The sequence below is a fragment of the Zophobas morio genome, unplaced genomic scaffold (genome assembly GCF_036711695.1).
Source record: "Zophobas morio isolate AGI-343-1 ecotype UQ-CSIRO unplaced genomic scaffold, CSIRO_AGI_Zmor_V1 ptg000014l, whole genome shotgun sequence".
In the NCBI taxonomy this organism is placed as follows: Eukaryota; Metazoa; Arthropoda; class Insecta; order Coleoptera; family Tenebrionidae; genus Zophobas; species Zophobas morio.
In genome coordinates, this window is record NW_026972119.1 from 4,921,992 (window position 1) to 4,937,972 (window position 15,981).

The 15,981-nt window shown below is 36.3% G+C and overlaps 1 protein-coding gene and 1 long non-coding RNA gene across 5 annotated transcripts in view; one reads left to right on the forward strand and one right to left on the reverse strand.

Moving 5' to 3' along the window:
- The first annotated feature begins 1,563 nt into the window (after nucleotides 1-1,563).
- Nucleotides 1,564-15,981, forward strand: part of LOC135129218 (homeotic protein ultrabithorax-like) — a 543,629-nt gene continuing 529,211 nt past the window's right edge. For all 4 annotated transcript variants that reach the window (XR_010280528.1, XM_064056358.1, XM_064056359.1 and 1 more), the window contains exon 1: nucleotides 1,564-2,450. Coding sequence is in view for 3 of the 4 variants with exons in the window: in XM_064056358.1 (XP_063912428.1) it covers nucleotides 1,790-2,450 (661 nt within the window). In the remaining variant the exon portion in view is untranslated. The remainder of the gene's footprint in view (nucleotides 2,451-15,981) is intronic.
- LOC135129219 (uncharacterized) overlaps nucleotides 7,161-15,981 on the reverse strand; it is a 105,551-nt gene continuing 96,730 nt past the window's right edge. Inside the window, exon 4 of the long non-coding RNA XR_010280529.1 lies at nucleotides 7,161-7,547. This is a non-coding gene — a long non-coding RNA (uncharacterized LOC135129219). The remainder of the gene's footprint in view (nucleotides 7,548-15,981) is intronic.

A 15,981-nucleotide genomic window follows, 5' to 3' on the forward strand; every position in this document is an offset into this window, starting at 1 on the left:
TGTTGATGCTATAGTTGCTTCATAAAACAAGTCTTTTTGAAATATTTAATGTATTATATTGTTGTTATATTTCTTGTAAAAAGTAACCGCTACTATAGAAAATATATATATATATATATATATATTTTTTGAGGAAATTAAACACATGTTGGCGGTACCGAAGAGGAAGTGTTAAATTCTGTTGAAAATTGTTATAAAAAATACTTCTTTTAAAAAAGGGTCGATTTTGATATTTTCATTCATGTGCATAAGTATGGATGTACCGAAATAAACTGTTTCCGTAACCAGTAAATACGTTGACGATAACTTTAATAAAGTGATGTACAGTTATCGTAACATCAGGTTAATAATAATTTGCAAAACAAGATTGATTGCTACCGCAACGGTTTGTCAAATTTCCCTTTCGAGAGCGTTAACTCGGACCATTGTGCGACATTTAAAATACATAAAGCACGGAATTAGGGCCGTGCCGAAACATAAACCTAATTATCATTGTTTATAGCGTTCTAATGGTATGTAGATTGCTTTTATTGCTACATAAAAGTTGTGCTTAAGCAGGCAGCAAAAAGTATCAAATTATAAAATTATCACCCAAGAATTACTTATCTTAAACATAAAACACATAGAACAAACCTACCGGCTATTTGGGTGTCATTATAGTAGCTATTATGCGGTCGTAAAAATACAATAAAATTTGGTCCGGCCAAATTCATCCTTATGTCGACCGTCAACAAGAAACCGGGGTGGGAAAGTGTCAAGTTCGGCACTTTCAATATGCACAGAGGTAAGACAGCAATAAAAGTTGATTTTATTAGGATTTGAGTGATCGTAAATGTCACCTACGACCATGGCAGAATTATGGAGCTGGCACTCCATAAACTAAAAGAAGTCACACCCAAAAGCGTGCCAGCGCAATAAAATTTTTACTACCAAAACGATCGGTTTGTGTAAAGTGTGTAAGTTTTATCGCGTATAATTTTTATTAGATTTTTTTTCTTTCTTCCTCTTCTCCCTGGGGCCCGCGTTTACGAGTTGCGACGGCCCGTTTACGGTCCCGGTTTTATTTTGAATGAATTTTATCTTTTACGAGTTGAAGTGGCAATTTGATGTTGCTCGTTTCAATGCCGGAAAGTGTCTGGTTTCGTCGGGTTGAGCAATTGCCCGACAGCTGGCGCCACGCGCCTTCGCCGCTGCACGCGGTGGTGGGGCGGCTCTCTCGTTAGGGGCCACTTGCGCAATGCTTGAAGTGGGCGCCAAGGCTGTGACGAATTCAATTGCTATTGGCTCATGTATGATCCCTTCCATTAGTTGCGCCTTCCGTCTCGAGCACGTGCTCGATCGGAAAAATCGCGAAAATCGGGCCGGAAGGGCCGGAAGCGGGCCGGGGGGCCGTGGCGCTGGGGCCAATTAGGCGCGACCGTGTCCGATCCGGGCGGCAAGACAGGTAGCGCTTTCGCGGGCCGTGCGGCGGCCGCGTGCTGCCCCGGGTAGGGGGGGGAGGGGCAATGGGCCGGGATGTGTGGGCCGGAGCAGACTCCGGAGCTCCAGTGGGTTCCCATCCGCGACAAAAGCAGCTAACGCGCGCATTCCGGAGCGAGCTGCCGCGACGTGTGCTCGTGCGAACTCGATCTCGTACTCGTAGCCCACTTGGTCGCGATTGCAATTATCACCCATAATCGCCGCAACAATCATCCCATATCGTGACGTCATTGATTTAGTATGTCGCTGAGCCGCGTGTCGGCCCGGTGTGTCCGCAGCTTCTTGGTGCAGTGACATTCCAGTGAGCGCCATGAATTCGTACTTCGAGCAGAGCGGCTTCTACGGGAGCCACCACCACCAGAGCGGCTCCGTCGGCGGCGCCCACCACCACGAGCAGAGCGCGGCGGCGGCGGCCGCCTACCGCTCTTTCCCGCTCAGCCTCGGCATGTCGCCGTACGCCTCCAGCCAGCACCACCACCACCACTCGCTCCACCAGGCGCGGCCGCCCCAGGACTCCCCGTACGACGCGTCGGTGGCGGCGGCATGCAAGCTCTACTCCTCGTCCGCGGACGGCCAGCAGAACTCCGTCAACTACAGCACGTCCAACTCGAAGCCGGACTGCTCCAAGGGCAACGCCGACCAGAACGGTTACGCCTCCGTGGTGGCGGCGGCCGCCGTCAAGGACGTTTGGCAAAGTGCGACTTCTGGCGGTGGCGCTAACTTGACGAACAGTTTGACGGGGCCGGTGCGGCCGGCGGCGTGCACGCCGGACTCCAGGGTGGGATACGGGTCGGCGGTGGGACTCGTCGGCGGCGACCCGGCGTCGAGCCCGGGGGCGGCGGCTGGCAGGACCGCCAACTCGCTCTCGTGGAATAACCCCTGCTCCATCAACTCTAGCTCGTCCCAGCCGGTCGGCACGCAGATCCACCAGCAGACGAATCACACGTTTTACCCCTGGATGGCCATTGCAGGTGGGTGGCGAGGTTAGTACGCTGCTAAGGGCATGGACACGCGGGAGCGTTACGGGATTGTGGTGCGCGACGTCGGTTTCAAAACTTCGACGAAACTGCCGTTTCTCAAGTGAAAACGAGACGAAACACATTCAATCGGTTTTCATACATAGAATTTGCAATAATTGTTGCCGAAGTAATATCGATAATAATAATACTATAATGTGTATACGAGGCATATTTACAAATTGTCGAGGATTTATTTTCATTACAAATAGAAAACTGAACCGACATCATTTATTTAACTGATTTATAGTAAAATATTTTTGATCGTAAATCAAAGTAGCAGTAAAATAAATTCAGTAATTTGAATCGTTAATTTTGACCAAGTTTTGAATAGCGTGGTTGTAGAAGTTTCGACTTAGTATGTTTGGCTCCTGCGAGTTCGACCGAGGGTCATGTAATGCTGTAAACTCATTTTTTCACCCAAGTGGATATCTCTGTGTCAAAGATATTTTCTATAGTTTCTTGACGTAAATAATAGTCGCGTGAAGAGATTTAATTAATTGTAAGATTTGAACTTGATAAACATACTAAGCTGTGGTAGATTAAAATTTTATTTTTAGTTCAACGTTCGCACTATAGAAACGTTGAAAAAAATCAGTGTAATTAGTTTTTACACTCTCAGCAAATTCCCTGTTTAGAAATTTTAGCTCTCTGAAAAATAATTAAAATTTTTATTTTTGTACAGTTTCTTTTTTTTTTCATAATAATGTAAAGTAGTGTCCCTAGCCAATTTGTTTCTTTTTCAGTTCCCTTTTTAATTGAACTAGTTTTCGTATTATAAATATCTATATATTATATTTCTGTTGTATTAATTTGAAATTTGAAAAAAAAAAAAATTCTTCAACTTATCTATGTACTTAAATATTACATTTATTCTTAAACTGTTTACCTGAATTAACTTCATCACTATTTTTCTATTTTCTCAAAAATCGAGAGCTATAATTTGAAGTGATTGCTTTCTTGCCAGTGTGCAAATGAGTAAAGGATTTTATGATTTCTTCGGTAATATAATTTTTCCAAATAAAAAGGCGCGAAATCACTAAATGATCACCAAATCTACCTCTATGGAGAGAAAAATTATGTGATCTGTCAAGGTCTGTTTTGCATTTCATTTTTAGTAGTTTAAAAATAAATTTCAAAAAAAAAAAAAAATTAAATCGTCAAAGTTTTTTCCATAAAATTTATTCAGTTTTAAAAATAAAGCAATTTGTTTCCATGTGGAAACATCTTTCACAATTTAATAATTTAGAAAATTAGGGGAAAATCATTCAAATAATAGTCGAACATTGAAAAATACACAAACATATTTTAATAAAATTTAAATGATGAAGCTAAACAATTTCGCCCCCTCAAAATTTTATTCCCATAATATTTTTGTACATCGAAGGCGTCTTTCCAAAAATACAAAAAAATTGTATCTACAGATTTTGTCACTTATTTGCGTGTATGCAGTCTTGATATGAATCAACAGGAGACGAACTGATGATTTATTATTGTTCATTTTTAGAACAAATACACAAGTATTTTACATTCATTTTATTTTCGTATTTTTCGCCATCATTCTGCGACTTCAAAATTTTTTTTTGTTTGCGATGCAAATTCAAATTTATGCCTCAATTTTTACCTACCGATTTTTTAAAATACAACTGAAACAATCGAGACAGCAAAGATGTTATTTCACTAAAGTCGACTTCCTATTGTAGGGAAGAATTTTTGGCTGAATTTTCCTTCTTATATGGTACTTCATTTTGTTATTTTTGGTTAGATAATCATATATTTAAATGTAATTATCTAATTGTAGAAAATTTTGTCTGAATGTAAAGCTTTGGCTGATAACGAAAGAGAAAAAATATATCAGTTTTAATTTAATATATACCTATACATTTTTTGAAGTTGAATTTTAAGCGTTTTTAAAATTTTGTAATTGATGCCATAACAATAATGTAATAAAAAAAATGTAAATAGGCGTTAATTAAATGAAACAAAATAAAGAAACACTTTTAAAAAGATACTTTCACTGTAGTTAGGTAAGGTACCCTTATCGGAAAATTAAAATGCGAATGGTTTAGCAGCATACCCATTATTAAATATAAATAAGGAATACACACTTTACTTGGTACAGTTTTTGGGAATTTTTGGCGATTGTGTGCGCGTGGCGCCCCGGAGTAGCGGCACCTTAACCCGGAAAGTTATGTAAATGTTGAACCTGCACCCGGCCGAAGTCAAGTGCGTGTAAAATCAGGGTTGAATGTGTCCGATTGTCTCTGTCGCGCCCTCGGCTTCACCCTTGGCGTTCTCTGTCCGACAAAGCGGCTCTTCTGGTCCTTGTCATTACGCGAGGGGCGATCAGCTGTTCGGTAGCCCATTTCCAGCGGGGTCGTCTAGACGGTGTCGAAATTAGCGCATTTATGTGTGCCACCGTCCACGCGAAAAAGAAAAACTCGAAAGCTTGACCAAAATAATCCCTGTTTTGAGAGCGCGGCAAGTGTGTTTGTTTTCGTTAGTCCGTGAACCTCGTAATTCTCTCGTGCTTGGAAATAATAGAGTCGAAGCGTCTTGGGTCAATGGAATATAATTTGGTTAAGGTCGTTTCACATTTTCGGATATCGCTAACGAGCGCGAGAGCGAAAAATGCCTTTTGCTCGTTATTGCGGGGAGGGTATTCAGCGGAGTAAAATATTATTACCAGATACGGACCACTAAAGTATAATGAGTTTGATGTGCTTTAGGCTGCAGCTCTAATGTTGCTAGGTATCTTTTTAAAATTACTCTTTCGTTCTCAACAACGTCGCTGAAGAGTTATTGATTAAAGAAGCGGCTGTGGTTTCACGGGCCGCCGATTGCTTAAATTGTTTTTATTTATAGGTTGATTTATTAACGGCATTGCCGAGAACGCTAGCTAAATTCCACGAGGATTAGACCAAAATATCCAGAACCGGGCGAGGGGTATCAAAACATCGTTACTATTCGTCAAGTCGTTTTCGCGCCATCTGCGAAGAAGAATAACGCTAACTCCTATTTCTGAGACGCGAAAAAAATGTTACGAGAAAGTTTTGTCAGCCCATTTCAGTTTTTCGGTAAATGCTTATATAATAATAATAATAATAATAAACGGTACTTAACTTTATCGGTAAGTCAAAAACAGTGTATTAAATAAAGTACACATTCCATTAGTGGATAACAAAAAAAAAAAAAAAACACTCAGGTAGCAACGCAATTTGCAGAGAATGAAAAATCAGAAAAGACACAAAAACATCGTAAAATAAGAAAAAAAAAAAACGTAAATATGATGGAGCAAGACAACCAAATGCAATATTAATTTTCAGAAGGAACGTAGTCCGTTTGGTCTCCAATACTTAAATACAGGCTACAGAAGTAATGCTTTCGAGAATTACATTCAAGACAAATGTTAGCAGAATAATGTTAATGATTAAAGTAAAGTCAGTCCTAAATAGATTAGCTATTTTTAAATATTAAAATTTTTTTCCTTATTTTATTCTTTTTGTTTATCATTTAAACTAAAAAGAAAAAATTCAAGTGTAAACTAAGTATACCTACCTACGTAGTTAATATTTTAAATCTTGAAAATAAATTATGCATAAAAATTGGTTTTAAAACATAAGCTTGAAATGAAATGTTTTCCAAGAATATGGGGTCATATTGGTACAATTTTCGCTATACTGTTGTGTAACATATACATGCTTTGTACTTACTACGGGAATCACAAACAGATAATTTGCTACAATTTATAAAAAAAGTTTTACCCTCATATCCTCCTTTTTTGTTGATGCGAATTTCGCCCATATCGACTCATAATTAAAGTAATAAGAAATAAGTATTAACTCTTTAAGCCATTAATGTGACAAATTATCGGAAACCATATCATGTATTCAGTTATTCTTTAATGGCATACATCCGTTGCATGCGAGTTTTTAGATTATTTCTGTAATATAATTAGTATAAAGGAATTCTTTTTCTGCACGCGCCTAGCAGAAAATGGTGGAACTCAGCCTAAAACATACCCACATCAAGACTACGTACTTGGTTAAAACTTAGCATGTCTTTATATGAACAGTAGTACCATCTTGTTTAAAAAAAAACTCCATTCTAAATAGAAGCAACTGGTGATTTCTAATTTTTAGATATTTTCGTCAGAGTAGAAAAATACAGTTATTAATTTAGTCTGCAGCCAGGACATTTTCATCTGAAAAATCAAAATTAATGCAAAATTATAGTCCTATATTAGGTATCAATTAAAAATGCAGCAAAGAAAAATAAAACACACTATCAACACAACACGATAAGTTTTTATTACATCTTGATTAAATATAAAATAAAATAACAAAATATAAAATTAACAAAAAAATAATACATAAAGTTAACTGTGGTTAATATAGGGTGTATTTTATCTGAATTTATTACCACAACTTTGCCACATTTTTTGTTTTGACTGAAACGAACCCATGTAATCTTGCTAAGCAAAAGAATCATCGTTTTACTTGAAAATGAAAATTTTAATAAAAAAAGGACACTGATAAGTTTTCCTTCTTAAAACGACTGTTAATGATTTTGACGTTGAATACCTTTTTACAAGTTACAATTTTGACAAAAACCGAGTAAAATATATCAGTCAATTGTTTTAAACTTCTGAACACCCCCTGTGTCAAGCACTTAATTTTTGTCTACCGCTAAACATCTATCAATCCAGAGGAGCAGCGACGGTTGTTAACGCCGCTGATAATTACCCTTTAACTCTTCACCCCTAAGACGCTCATTCAAATTCAAATCTCTTCTCATAGACAACAGTGCAAACCAGTGCAGTGCCCCGGAGCCCCGGACTTCTCCCGAATTGTGCCGGACTCAGTCCGGATGAGCGATGACGTATTACCGTGGCCCAGTCAGTTACACCCCCTTTGTATTTTACTCGCTACGGTCCGCACCAAAAACATTTGCTTGTCTTTGTCGACCAAGGTGTTATGGTAGGTCAGGTGTCGCAGTCCGGCCGATGGGTCCGTTTTTCGGTTGCGTTACCGCCGCGAAAATGGTATGAATCTGAAACATACAAACACTGAACCATAAATAATTCATATGTTGGTAGAGTGCGTTAGGACGTTTCACTTTCGGACGAACGCGCCTTGTTCGTGCCAACATGAAAGTGTAGAATTGATTTTTAGCCGTTTACGGAAATGGTCGTCAAAAAAGCGAGGGGGTTGTGGGAAGGGGGAGGTGGCCTAAAGTTGGGAAGTGACGTCAAAGACTTTTAATTAGGGAAAAATGAGTAATGGAGTGGTTGTTTTAGTAGGTAGGGTTGAAAACGTCTTTTCGTAGATAAAAAGTTTTGGTTAAAGATGGTAGGAGATTTAAGAAATTTAATTATTTCATTTGCCCTTTCACATAAATCGAAAAGGGAAAAATTTATGAACGGTGACTTGTTCTTGTTTTGTTTAGAAAGTAGTACCAAGTCTGGTACTAACGAAGAGTGTCTTAAAGCCCATATTTTATTGTGGTCATCTCCCCAATTTTTTCAACAGATGACTTCGAACTATGGGACCTATTACTATGGGTTCGTAATTGTGGCTTAAGACTAGCTATTGTTAAGATTACCATAGGTCAATCAAGGTGTGTGGTTCAGTGATTACTCATCCAGAAGCAACTTTTACATTTTATTTTATAGATTAGATGTACCTACAAGATTTTTTTTAATTTTGGAAAAATATTGACTTACGCATTACAGATATTAATTCAAATTTATTTACTAGTCTTCATCTTAAATGTGATGACGTGACCACAATAAATTATTACTGATTTTTTTGTGACGCAGGTGTCTTAAAATTGAATAACCGGTATATTCTATCCATTACCTATTATTTCCTGTTTCAGTTCTCTTGAAGTTTTGCTAACACAATAGAATCACATTTTAGATTTCCAAATTTGTATATAACCTCTCCCCTCTTCACATTTTTTCGAGAAAGTTATTTCAAATGTCTATTCTAATGTGCATATCACTCGTCATTTAATGTTCTATGCTTTAAAATAATAAAATTTGTGTCCGAATACTACACATGCAAGGAACCTTCAGTGTAAATTATGCAGATTTATTTTAAACTTAAATTTAAAACAAAATTTAGAAATCCAACAAATAGGTACTATAGTTTTGGATAGGTTTTTAGCGAAGCTGGTAGGGGATGTTTTGGCTATTAGTTTGTCTACTTGCGAACAGAGGGCGTCACATTGATCCAAAGAAACGTTTTTATGTAGAGCACTGAGGGGATCACTGTGAATACAAATGGAGGGTTGCAGAGTGCAATGTTGTTGCGTGTTCATCCACAACGTAACCCACTTAGTTGTAAGGTTGGACAGTGATTTACAAAATTTTAGTTTTGTATCTGCATAATTTTGTTTAATGTTTTACCGACTACATACACAAAAAACAGAACATTAATAAATAATAGGTGTCGGCGATATTATGCATGCAAAAGTTTCTAAGGATAATTAATCCTAATCAATTATGCTGTAATTAATTAATGATGACTTCATGCATCTATAATAATAATTTATTGGAAGTTGTGTGCAAATTAAAGAAAAATGGGGCAATCAAATTTATGTGGCAACCATCAATCGAATCTTTTGGAGACAGGTGTTTTCACAGTTAGGTACGTTTTTTCAAGTAGCGAATTTAGAAAGTTTTGTTAAAACAGCGAAAAAAAAATAGATAGTTTTCCATATTAAACAAGTACTGCGTGTGTTATTAAAAGAGATTCTTGTTTTGTGTTGGTTGTGGTCATAGTTTTTCTCAAATTAAACTTAAAAACTACTAACCTAAAATGTGTTGGGGTACGGTTAGAACTGGACAAATTATAGCAGCTAGGTTTATAAAAACAGTGTGTGTGGTTACAGAAACAACCATTTATACCTATGTACCTACCGTTTCAAATTTTTTAATAATTTTTATCTAATTTGAGTAATTTGTAACAGTCGATTGTTAAAATTTTCTAAATTTTATTAAAAATATTTACCATGTTTTCAGTTCTTCGACCTTGCTGCATAGTGTCATTTGAATAGGTAACTTTGGATCCTATGCTTGAGGTCTTTTTTGTTCACTTTGAATACAAAGCACCTTTTACAATGTATTTTAAAAGGTGGTCCGTTAAAGAATACGAAAAAAAATCAGGACCTTCCTACAAGTGATAATAAAAAAAACTAATTCCTGTTGTGTCAGATTTTAAATAGAAAAGAACACAACCTTTTCTGCCCCAGCACAAATTTTAAGACTAATTCCACAGACATAGTCACTGAAATATCGTTTCTACGGCTGTTAGGTCCTGCTTTGTAAATAATCGATTAAAAAACCCGTAAACAATACATCCCACGAAGAAATACACCAAAGATATGTTAATGAAGAACGCGTAGGTCGGCCGAAAATTCGATTACTCCTCTGTGAAAATCCCTCAGCTTAAACGAACTCGTAACAAATCCCGAATCTGTCGAAACAGAAGCAGAAGCGGCGAATCGAAGTGGAATAATAAAATTACTGTCCGGTAATGGAGCAGGTATCATAACAAAGCTATTACTCCGCCTTTATGGCATAACAGTGAAGAGTTGAATGAAGATAGTACGACTTGAGGTCACGGTGATCTCTCATCAACTGCAATTATCAAATCTACACAAGCAAAACACAAATCTGTTTGCTCGTAACTTATCCAACGCAGCAATGAATAACAACTTTGAGGTTCACAGTGGCAACTGCGCCAACTATTTTAATATTTTCGTCTAGTAATTAAGCCATTAATCAATGGTTTTTGTGTCGGGGATGATTTACGTCTTACAATAGAATTTCATCTTTGGGAGAGCCTAAATCATGCTTTAATACTATTAATTTTTTCGGGGGGAAACTGAGAGATAATTATGTTGTGGCCTGGAATGAAGACGCTGGAATGGGTGTAACGGGGCTGTGACACGATTTTAGGTTGTCTGAAAACATTTGCTCGTAATCTCGGTGTTTAAAAAATGTTAAAAGTTATTAACCAATTGTCCAAGATTTTTTTGTGAAACTACACTAGACGACGCCAGTTATGACACAGTTTGTTTTAGTCAATACGGTAACGTGTCATTGATTTTACGTATAATCGTTATCTTTACAAAAAATAAAGCCGCGATTTCTCTGAATTTTCTTAAAATTTCTGCTTATTATTCTAAAAGTCTCTTTCGTTGTTAGATCACTTAAAATCGGGTTTTGACTTATTAATACAATGTAAAAGATGCTTTTGTTTATTACTTCCCGAGCGTAAGCTAAGGAAGCATAGTAATCGAGTTCATCTGTAGAATTGCTACTTTCAGCGTTTTATGATCCCTACAGTAAGAAAAAGTGATCTCCCCTTGCTGTCTGTCTGTCTGCTGTCTGTATAGAGGGTCCAAATTTTCGCAAAAAAATCGAAATTGGACTGCAAACTTTTATACTAGTATAAGTTAGGAATCCAATCATGGCGAGTGTTTAATTTCAAACATATTCGTATGTCTGTTGTTTTTTATCTTATTACTGCCCTCCCCTAGGTATATTTTTTATTGATCAAATTTCAAGAACTGTACATTCTTGTGTTTTATTATTGCACTTATAGACTCTACCTTTATCAACGCATTCATATTTTTGGAACAATTGTTAATCCGTTTTCTGTCGTGGTCACTCCAGAGAAAATATAAACAAAAGTGTTTTCGTAACATAATGCACTCGAATGCGAAGTGGCAGGATATAGGTAATTAAAGTAAAATACATCAATGAATTCGGAATAACAAGCTCTACAAAAATCTGGAAAAAATTTATAGAGTATCATTAAAAAAGTAGGATGTTTTAGACAAACCAAAACAAGTAGAATGTCAAAAGATGTCATTTAGCTTTTTATGTATTTAATGTATAGAGGTTATCATAAATAAATGTTTGGAAATTCAATTTTTTTTATTTTTCAAAGTAACGGGATGTGTTGGGGTGTACTTCAGGGGAGATGGAAGTTCAGTCGAAATAACCTTTGAATAATTTTTTTTTTAAGATTTATTTAGTTAAATTTTGTTAAGAACACAATTTATACTGGTTGTGTTCAAAAGTAATATTTTAATTAAATTCACAACAAATACGACTTGGGCTCATAAAATCATTGCTTTTCCCTGTATTGTACAATTAAATTTAGATTTCTCATGTTCCATGTCAAACCAGGACCAACGAAAGTTTTCGATGTTATTTTTTATTTTTTGTATATTTTTTTAGCAGAACATTAAATATTTCCACTTTTTATTTGATTTTGTTATAACAGATTGGTTTGTGTCGTGACAAAAATTGTCCCAAGTTTGATAATTAATATACGTTTCTTGTTAATGAAGTATTTTCTCTACCTTCACCTATCAAAAAAAAATAAATAAATTATAGGTACGATTGGGAGTACTTATACACAGAAATTATTTACGACCGTAATACAGTCCATAAAACTGACCAAGGTGCCAAAATAGCCACAGTAATAATTTATTAACGTGCAAAATATTTTTGAATGGACTGATGATACGTGAGATGTTTGAACGGACATTTGCATACAAAAGGGGTTTATAGGGGTACTTTTATATGCGTTGATGGGGTTCCGTGACCCACTGTACACACGTACTTCCAGTTTTACCCGAAGTGGGACGTTGGAGGACGTCTTTTTCTAAACAAATTAAGCTGCGTTTTTGAAAAATTTGTTGCTATTTCTAGACAGCAATACATGTATAAGAGATCATATAACAACATTTTATTTTCTATGTGTTGTTAAGGGTAGTTGAGATGAAATATCGATTCTTTTATTCGCGTGCATTACAAGTTACGTAGGCCACAGTACCGTAAAATGCGACCTGTTCCGCCAACTCTTTTGACCTCATCTCCAGACAAGATCGAATGGACCACCCTGTATATGATATATAGACTTCTGTAATAATTCACTTGTGTGTGTGTATTTAGTTTTTAATGTCTATCTTTAATCTTTGGAAAATTAGGAATAATTGTTTTTGAACGTACAACAACGTCGCATTACTTACAAGAAAGTATATTTAATATTCAAAACGACTTAAGTGGATAAAATTACGTTCAAGTTTAGCATACCCGCAGCCATAGCAACAGACATTAATTTTTGGTGCAGAAAACAGAGATAATTATGTTGTGGCGTCCAAATAAAGACATTAGGATGATCCTAACGGTTGCTGTTTTACTAGGACGCCATAAATTTTCCCTCTTCGTTCACCTATACTCTACCTGAAAGATCGACTTCTTTGTTTGTGCGATTATCGGTGAGAAACCGATTCCATCCGGGTCTGCGCGAAAGGGTAATTTGATTAACATTTCCAGGTTCGGATTTATGTCCCCTTTAATTATTATAGACGTGTCGTCGAAGCTTAAAAGTGGCCCTCCATGGACCCGCTCCTCCGAGAGCAACTTTTCGAAATTCGTGAACTGGCCTAGGCGGTAATAATAGGTCTGAATTGCCGGTAGACCTGGTATTACAAAAGCGAGTTTTTAATGGCGACCCTGAGTCAAAGCCCTATACTTACACAGGGGAGAGTCGGATTGTCGTTAGTCCTCCTCTGCAGGCCAAAATGTTAACACCGCAATTTTTTTTGTGCTCGTGATGCAGTGAACCTGTGCAGTGTGCAATTTCGCAAAAATCGCCATATTGACCCATCTCAATTAATACGTTGCCGCCGCCGCATACTAATGTCCACGATGGTATGCAAAGGGCGTTTGCGTCGACATGTGCGGATTAGTTAATCTGGATTCGAAAAACGGCCATTGTGGCATAAACAGAATGAGTTATCACCGCGACTCTGACAAGTAGAATGCCGTAAATCATGGTAGTCTTAAAGGAAATGTTCCGAATGTCTTCGAGACAAGATGTATTATGTTTTCTCTTGAGCTCTTTTCTCTCTCTGGGTTTTAATGTTACATAATTTGGACGCGACTAGGTACGAATTACACAAGTCAAAATTGGGCCGTGGATTTATCTACCAGCTAATAACAAGTTCGTGCCTAACTTGAATTCAGGGACGATACTAATAGTCGTTACAAGTGAAGCATGGCGCCGTTTCATTTATACAAACACCGCGCGGTTTAGATATCGGGTATCTGGTCTGTTTATATTTTACACATTATTGCCTTAATTATTAGGGGAGGAAAAAAAACGAAGGTGCGAGAGATAGTACAACGAAAAATACATAAAAAGCCCGAGTCGGGAGATTTAATAGTTAAGGAACGAGAGTCGCTGCTGGACTCGCGGATATCAAAAGTGAACGTTTTGTTCAAAATTTTACGAAATTATGCAGCAACAAGAAAAAACTGAAATGTTATTCCACTTTCATTTTTTCTACAACCAATGAAAACTATAGGTAATGGAATAGTAGTTTTATTAAGACTTTGTAAAAGTCATAGACTGTGCTAAACTGACAGGAAGCACTAGAATTTCATTAATGTAATCACAACTTGTTTATTTTAAAATGCAAATGAATAATTATAGAAAAATTTAATAATATACCTACTCGTATGTTGAAAATCCTGTCAAATTACCATCTTAAAACCGTACCTACTCCGCTTGATCCACTGGTTTAAATCCGTCGGATTTTGTAACCGAGAAAGAAAGTCATTTTTGTAATTTTACAGTGGAATAGTCGTATTTTCGACTTTTCATTCTTCATGGTGAATTATTTGATTATATGATGTGTTGGCACGTGTCACACGTACATGTAGACTGTACAAAATCAGTAATCACTGTTTTCAAGTGCAGTAACCGCAAAGCGAATAACCTTTCCATAATAATTGTTCCCAAAATTTAGTACGTAAATGCACTTTGTAACAGATATTTAAACATAATGCAATAAGATCTTTTCAAATTGCTTTTAAACTTTCGAAAATTATAAGATACATGTATAAGTGCATAAAATAAAAATATTAATCCGTTTAGATGCATAATGATAAGCGCAAAAAATTCAGTTTACGAAATTCTTCTTTTACATCAACTAATGTAATTAAGTGAATAAAGTAATTTTCTGAAATTCTATTTCTGGCAGGCCATATCGGGACAAATTTGATAGAGGTAACGATTTAATTGTTATACAAACCATCCATTTTCGTATTTATAAAAATGTCTGGCAATCTAAAAATCGTTCATTTCACAATATTTCCTTAAAATCGTGTCTACGTTAGCTTACGTAAAATCGAAAAGATTATCTCATGACACCTAGAGCGTAGTACATTAAAAACATCGAAAAACACTACTTATCTACCGCTAGAAATTAAAAATTGTTGATCTTTAAAATTTATGACGATTGTATAAGCCACCAGAACATTTTTTATATATTTTTTTAGATAATTGGGAATTCACTACGACATCATTTTTGCAGTTTTGATATCTTATCTAAGGCTCACGAGCCTTTGGTCACGAGTACGAGGACTTGCAATAAATTCAGGCAGCGTCTTCATCACTGTCTTCATTACTTTGATCAGTTTGTTTATCATCTCCGTCGTGTCCGGCATATATTTTCTTCGTGGTCCTATTAGATTTTCTTATTTCAGGCGTAACCTGACTGATTTTTTTCTGTGGCTACAATTTTTGAGTGCATTGTTCAAAATTATCAAATTCGTTGCATTTTTTTACAACTGACTTAATTTTTTACCCACTGTTTGTCTAGGTCCTGCTTTGCACAGGGCCATTCTTCTAGAGCTTTTATTGAATTGCTCTTGGGGCTACGGGTTCAACAAATCCAAAAGCAATTGATGGTAAATTGTAGCTATTAGCTGTTGCATCATCTATAATATCTTCGTGAAGATGATTAACGCTGTTGAGGGCGATTAGTAACTTCAAAACTAGAAAAATTAATTTTTTAAGTTTTTATAGGTTAGAAGCGAAAAATCAGAGGTGGAGAAACCGATAGTCACGAATATTTTTTTTAGAATTATGTATACATTTATACCGACCTGGTGGTGGTAGTGTTATATGATCATCGCTTCTGTATACATCTACTATACTTTAAAAGCGTAGAACTTAAGAGTTACTGAACTCAGTAGAGCATCTGGCGTCATATAATATTGGATGAATTGGAACAAAAAATCGATTTCAGTAGTCACTTTTTTGCTTGTTAGTCAGTTTTGTCCGCACTATATATAGATTCAGATGCAAAACTTTCCCCTTCAAACACAATACAAATGTTGTGGCATAATTTTACATTTTGAACATTAATAGCTGTACTGAATTTGTTGCTTCCGTGTTTTCGTGACTAATGATGACGTGACATGAAACCTCTTGACCAGAGTTTTTAGGTGCAGATGCTTTTTTCATTCAGTTCCGAAGATTTTTGTTTATTATTTTCGCTGATAACAGGAATCACGTTACGGATTAGTAAGTTTCTTCTTTACCTTTGTGGCAGTTTGACAGATATAGAAACCAGGAAGAAAATCAGGAAATGAAAATTTATTTTTATATAC